At 39.8% G+C, this 7,022-nt stretch overlaps 1 protein-coding gene across 1 annotated transcript in view; it reads left to right on the top strand.

The window, feature by feature from the left end:
* The window catches only part of npc1l1 (NPC1-like 1), a 12,297-nt gene extending 5,364 nt beyond the window's left edge, over window positions 1–6,933 (top strand). Inside the window, exons 9-21 of the mRNA XM_020590431.1 lie at window positions 1,530–1,712; window positions 1,812–1,926; window positions 2,046–2,311; window positions 2,464–2,553; window positions 2,635–2,825; window positions 3,779–3,906; window positions 4,010–4,139; window positions 4,218–4,273; window positions 4,376–4,526; window positions 4,701–4,932; window positions 5,545–5,658; window positions 5,793–5,955; window positions 6,045–6,933. Of these exons, the coding sequence (XP_020446087.1) occupies window positions 1,530–1,712; window positions 1,812–1,926; window positions 2,046–2,311; window positions 2,464–2,553; window positions 2,635–2,825; window positions 3,779–3,906; window positions 4,010–4,139; window positions 4,218–4,273; window positions 4,376–4,526; window positions 4,701–4,932; window positions 5,545–5,658; window positions 5,793–5,955; window positions 6,045–6,265 (2,040 nt within the window). The 3' untranslated portion in view covers window positions 6,266–6,933. The remainder of the gene's footprint in view (window positions 1–1,529; window positions 1,713–1,811; window positions 1,927–2,045; window positions 2,312–2,463; window positions 2,554–2,634; window positions 2,826–3,778; window positions 3,907–4,009; window positions 4,140–4,217; window positions 4,274–4,375; window positions 4,527–4,700; window positions 4,933–5,544; window positions 5,659–5,792; window positions 5,956–6,044) is intronic.
* The last annotated feature ends 89 nt before the right edge of the window (window positions 6,934–7,022 follow it).

Genomic DNA, 7,022 nt, shown 5'->3' with positions numbered 1-7,022 from the left:
ATTACAGTTTTTCTCTATCGCTTTCATTCATTTCTCACAACAGAACTGCATTTCTCAGAACTACTCGTTCAACCGTCAGATTCTGTTGTCAGTTGTTCACATCATATCAGCAATTTCTTGTTGTTTTCATCAAATTGCAATTGCTTTTGGACAACATGCAAATGGTTCTGTACATCTGTCAGCTGTTTTTGACAATTCTTGTTGCTTTTGTCCAGCTGTGCAAAATAACTTGTCCTGGTTCTCAGCTGAAATGTCACAACCACCAAACCAATTAGTCTTTTTTTCAGGTTGGAAGTCTGTACTATCAAAATGAGTGAACATGTTCTCAGAATTGTATGTCTGTACAGATTTCTACAAAGTGTGAGTAGATGTTTGCTAAGAAATATGTCCAGAATTGAGAAATTGCTCTCAGGTGATGTTGTGATGTGGATGAGAATCTGTGGCCCAACAGACAGGACCGACATGACGCATAGGAAAACTGCCAAGTAATTTCACCTTTACCTTCTGTTGTACATGTATAGTTCTTCCCACTTTGTCTTTTTTACAGTATGTTTCCATTGCTAGGTAAATAGACTATGTATAGTTTCCTTTGTTGTCTGTATGTACTGTAAGTACCACTATTGACAGTACAGTAGAAATGTGAGTACAGTCTGATCTTTTGTTTCGATTCTTCCATATACTGTAACGTGGGGCGATGGTGATTGGTTAGATGAGGTTAGATGGAATCATTCAGAAAATTATCTATTCTTACCATGTAAATTACTGTAACACCTGGTTGATGCACAATGGTTTGCAAGAATCACTTCTTTTTTTTTACCGGAGGGACACTGTAAATTATGACACACACCAGTACGGTAATTTAGTGGTTTCTAGTCATCAAAACCTGAGTTGAGTATAGTTTACAGTAAATAACAAAAACTGAGTATGATGTTCTACTGACAACATGACTAATAATTTTGCCTGTCACGTTCACATTGTTGAGGAAATGACATGGGATTCTGCTGCCTCTGACACAATGATTGATGAAAGAACACACTTTTGCACGATAGACAAAGCATTTTGAGCAGGTGACGCGCTTTTTCCAGTTATCCACTATGTTGTGCAGTTTGTACGTGTTGTTTTGAGAAATGCACTTGGAGATCTGCAAACTTCAATTCTGTTGTGAGAAATGAATGAAAGCGATAGAGAAAAACTGTAACATTGTCAGTGGGAGCATACTAGCATTTTGATGTTAGTATTTAGCTCAAAGTGCCACTGTGCCTATCTACAGCTTCACACAGCTGCCAGCATGGTGATAGACTTTAAGTTGTGTTGCTACATAACTTGTTCTATTCTACATTTAAAGGCATACATCATGCATCTGGGATATGATAGGCATCCACTAAAATGAACAACATATATGGCAGTTGGATGGTTACTGGCCCTGAGGTTATATAGTACAAAAGGCATAATAAAGCAAAAGATATGGGGAAGAGAAAAGGTTCACAGAGTTCAATGTACATCTGGAATCTTACCTCTGTTTCTTGAAGGTGGACTCTAAGTTTCTAGTGGGTCTGGGTGGGATCCTTGTGGTCGCCTGTTCTGTACTGGCCTCCATGGGCTTCTACTCCTGGATAGGACTCCCCTCCTCGCTGGTTATTCTGCAGGTCGTGCCCTTCCTGGTGCTCGCTGTAGGAGCTGACAACATCTTCATTTTTGTTCTGGAGTACCAGGTGTGTGTTTTTGTGGCACCACAAATGTACAACTGTGCTGATTCTCTATGGTCTGTTTATCAGTGTTGATGGTGTTACCCTCCTCGTTCTTCTTTGCAGAGAGATGTAAGGAGGCCTGAAGAGAAGAGAGAGGAGCAGATTGGTCGTGTCCTTGGAAATGTAGCTCCCAGCATGCTCCTGTGCAGTCTTTCAGAGTCTGTCTGCTTCTTTCTAGGTAGGAATGTCTGTATTCTTTTTAGCTTTCACTTTTTCAAAATTCAGTGCACATACAGTGTATAAGAAGGGACCACTGAGTTTCCATACAATATGCTAACCTCTGTCTGTTGTTCCAAGGGGCCCTGTCCACCATGCCAGCAGTGAAATCCTTTGCTCTGTATGCGGCTCTGGCTGTGCTTATGGACTTTGTTCTGCAGATGACAGCTTTTGTGGCGCTGCTGTCCCTGGACGCCCGGCGCCAAGATAACAACCGCTGTGAACTGCTCTGCTGTGTTACAGTGTCAACCCAGCGTCCCAACAAGCCCAGTGAGGGCTTTCTGCTGCCCTTCATGAGGAAATACTATGCCCCTGTCCTACTGCACCGTTACACCAGGATCATAGTGGTAAAGCTACTAACTCTTCAGCTATAACATATTTACAGTTATTCTCAACTTGTGCCAAAAATATCATAAAACCAAAAGTATTTTAGAAAAGAAATATTGGCTTGTTTTATCCAGGTATTTGTTGAATACCTTCTGCCCTCTTTTCCCTCCAGATGCTGGTTTTCATTTTCATGCTATGTGGTTCCTTATTCCTCATGTTTCATGTGACAGTGGGTCTGGATCAGGAGCTGGCTATGCCAAAGGTCAGTAAGCACTATAAACACAAATGAATGCATGCTCCTCTATCAATATAACCTTACAATTTTTTTCTGTTTTTGTTGCAGGGCTCTTATATGTTGGACTATTTCCAGTACCTGAACAAATACTTTGAAGTTGGAGTCCCAGTTTATTTTGTAACAAAAAAGGGTTTTAATTTCACCAGTCTTAAGGGAATGAATGCAGTCTGCTCCAGTGCGGGCTGTGATCAGTTCTCACTGACCCAGAAGATCCAGTACGCCACAGACTACCCAGATCGGTGAGTCAGTGAATTAACTGTCAGAATCTGGACAGACTTTTTTAGACAAACTGTATACTGTTGCATCTCTGTTAAAGTCAGAATCAGTTACTTGGCTCGGTACACCAAAGAGAGAGCTTTCTGCCTTTGTCCTTTACATCATCATTTATCACACAGTTTTACCCTGACAAGTCCTTGAACTTGCTGATATAGTAGCAACTTCTTGCATAGAAGCCAATCAGATCAATTAATGATAATCTCAGTTACACCACTGAGCAGATAAGGGTCCCTCTAACTGATTGTGCAGGGCAGAGAGATCAAAATGGAGTGGTCCGTTGAACAAAGTTGTGGATACTACCAAGCTAATAGTAGAACTTATTTGTGCATTTTTGCCAGTTAAGTGTCCTGCAGTATAATAAATATATCTTAACTACCAGAAGTAGAACATTAGTAGGGCATTGTGACTATTACAAGGATTAAAATTAACAACACGCATTGCAACAAAACAGCCCAACAGTAACACATATTGTCTGTGTAGCTAAAGCCTGTTAACCTCTCTGTGCCATGGATCACCATCACTGTGACATTAGGTGGCATTTTCTTTGTGACAAAGGATATAGTAGATTACTTTGAGCCACATACATCGGCCTGCAGCTACAAATACTCATTAGAACGCCAAATATGTGTGAATCCATGGCAGAAAATAGTCCTCAGAAAATGCACGAAATACCACTGTGCGTGTAACATTTGCTAAAGGTACAGCACCCAGCTGTTATACAGTATTAGTGAGACAAAATACTTACTCTTGATCTGTTTTTATATTTACATCTTAATTTCAAGTATTTATGCACAGAACGCATTTTTAGTTGGATTTGGTGACTATAAGAAAAATATACAATAAAACAAGCCTTATGCTTTAACATGGACATTTGTATTCCTGCCTTTCTTTAACCCATCAATGATATGATATGTAGATCCTACTTGGGTATTCCTGCTAACTCTTGGGTGGATGATTTCATTGACTGGCTGAACCCTGGATCCAAATGTTGTCGTCTATACACCAATGGTCCAAATATTGGAAAGTTCTGTCCTGCAAATGAAGGTGAGAATTGCTGCTGAGAAAACACCACATTAAAACACTTTTTTGGTTCATTTCTTTAATGAAAAACTTTATTAACACCTACTCTGCTCCCGTGTTTCAATAGTTCTTTTCAAATGTGGACGCAAGTGTATGGCACGACCTTCAGATGGTGTTCTCAGGCCCACTGTGGAACAATTCAACCGCTATCTCCCTGACTTCCTCGGTAATAGGCCTGACCTGCAGTGCCCCAAAGGGTGTGTATCGCAGCGGCATATGTACACACAAAAACATCACATCACAACATTCTCACTGCTTATCGTGTCTTTAAACAGTGGTCTAGGAGCTTATGACACAGCTGTGAAACAAGATGCCAGTGGAGAAATTATAGGTAAGTCATTTTATGTCCTCTCAAAGCAGTAAGAAATGTTACTATACATTCATTTAAATAGAAATGGTGCTAGTAAGTCAGCCTCTTTTCCCATGTTTCCAGCTTCTCGGTTCATGGCTTACCACACGCCTCTGACCAACTCTCAGGAGTTCACAGCTGCACTGTTGATGGCGAGAGAGCTAGCGCACAACATCACTATGGGCATGAGGAATATACCAGGGACCTCACGTGACTTTGAAGTATTTCCTTACACGTGTGTACTTTTATTTCCTGTGCCCTTTCATGTCATTGTTCTTCCTCTACTAAAGAACAATTTTGGCTTCCACAGCTCTGTGAATGGACAGTCTATTTTCATTATTTATACGTCATCAGCCATTAAATCTAGGCACTCTGTATTTTCTGACCACTGTTTTCTTCCCTCCTTAAGGCTGACTTATGTATATTATGAGCAGTATCTGACCATTGTGCCAGAGGGACTCTTCAACATCTCCCTGTGTCTGCTGCCGACTTTTGTGGTGTGCTGTCTGCTGCTGGGTTTGGACCTGCGGTCTGGCCTGCTCAACCTGATCACCATAATCATGATCGTCGTAGATACCGTTGGTGTCATGACGCTGTGGGACATTGATTACAATGCGGTGTCCCTCATCAATCTTGTTACAGTAAGAACATGTTTATGGTGTGGATTAAAGACTCAACTTTACGTCATAGTGATGTCGTCACAGTTGACTTAACTTGGGCTTAGAGACTTTAAATTTAAAACAGAAAGCCTCTGTTGCAAACTGGAGGTGTGGAGCTGAAAAAACATGTGGTCACCAGTCTAATTCTATTGAGTTGCATTATGGGTAATGCAGGATTGAATGATTTATAACAGTATACTGTAGCCTCTGTTCAAATGATGATTCTTTTTGTTAATCTTTAGTCTCTAGTCTAATCTGTGCAAGTGCAAAACTAAAGTGCTGAAACGTTCCTTTTATAGTCTTTCCATGACATAAGTCTGATGTTTTACTTCCTTTATATTAGGGCAAGATATTTATAATTCATATATCACCACTATTTTTGTTAGCTTTTATTGTGATTTTATTGAGACACTCACCTTTGATATCATATGTACAAGTAAAACTTTAGTAATTTGTTTCATTGATAATTACCTTTATAAAAAAAACTAATAAAAATAAAATCAGGGTAGACAAAGAATAGAAAAAGTGCTTTCAACTTGCAAACAATACTAGTTAAATAATTTCTGTGGTTGTTTCTTACCATGTTATTTGCAGGCAGTGGGCATATCTGTGGAGTTCGTGTCACATATGACAAGATCCTTCGCACTCAGCACCAAGCTCACACATGTGGAGAGAGCTATGGAGGCTACAGCCAAAATGGGCAGTGCAGTAAGTTAGACATTTTTAATCACTCACAAATTTAAGCAAATAAACATTCACTCTTAGTGCCAAGCAGTTAATTGAATAGCTTTCCACATGTAGCACTAAATGTCAGAGTTAAACATTTGTCTTGTATCCTGAAGGTATTTGCTGGAGTTGCTATGACCAACCTACCAGGCATCCTTGTGCTGGCGCTTGCCAAAGCACAGCTCATCCAGATCTTCTTCTTTAGGCTAAACCTGGTCATCACACTTCTGGGGATGGCTCATGGGCTCATATTCCTCCCTGTTCTGCTCAGCTACTTTGGTATATATTTTGTGTATACTTTTCTTTGTAGAAGAGGGTACCAGCAAAATTGAGAGTGAGGACTAAGTCTCCATGTTTTGTTTTGTCAGGTCCTGGTGTGAACAAGGCAGTGCTGCTGCAGCTCCAGCAGGTCAAACCAAAGGCCAACCAAGACCTGGAGATGAGGTACAACATGAAACAAGGCACTGATAACATTAGCTATGAAGACAATGAGATGAAACAGTACAACACGAGGCCTCCCACAGATGCCAGCAGCCAAAAAAAATCATGTATAGAAAACCACAAGGAGAAGGAAAGTAACCATTTCTGAGTACCAACAATAAAAACTGTTTATGAATGTTCTGCTGAGTAAATACCTCTGTAACAAACTGAAAAAGGAAGGACTCTAAAAAGGACAGAGATAGAAAAGTGTAAGTTATTTGGCTTCATATGGAAAATCATTAACTTAACAATGTAACTCAATCGAAAAGGACCAGTGGGGCCGAAGACAAAAACAGCTGTGCAATATTTCTGAGCAAAGCATGAGCGGACCACGGCAGTGAAAGTGAACCTTCTTGTTTCAGCATATGAAAAACTGCATGTCTCTTCACAAGCACTGCAGCTGTGTAAGATTTGTGTTTCAATTGTGGAATTACAGTTTTTACAGAGCATTTCTTGAAACAGTTTGTACAAACAGCACCACACAGTGGATTAACTGCAAAAGCACATCACTTGCTCAAAATCTTTAGTTTATCTCTCAAAAGCGAATACCTATGTCAATGAACATGTTAGTGCATCAGAATGACAAGGTCTTGTGTCATTGTTTACGAACATGGCAGTCAGGATGCTTAGTCATGGTGTCAATACAATAGTGTACACTGTAAGAATTTTCATATGTAAACTGTGGCTCAGGTTTTAGTGACAATGATTGAAAATACACAAGACAGCACTTGTTTTTGTTCACATTACTGTATGTGAGACACTGAATTCAAAAGATTGGACAGATGAATATTTACACTCTTAATGTTTTTACATTAATATAATGCTATAGAATGCTATATAGAAAATAAAGTGTTTTACAACAATGC

The sequence above is a fragment of the Monopterus albus genome, unplaced genomic scaffold (assembly GCF_001952655.1).
Source record: "Monopterus albus unplaced genomic scaffold, M_albus_1.0 scaffold12.1, whole genome shotgun sequence".
NCBI classification, from domain to species: Eukaryota; Metazoa; Chordata; class Actinopteri; order Synbranchiformes; family Synbranchidae; genus Monopterus; species Monopterus albus.
This window is presented reverse-complemented; position numbering and strand designations above follow the sequence as displayed.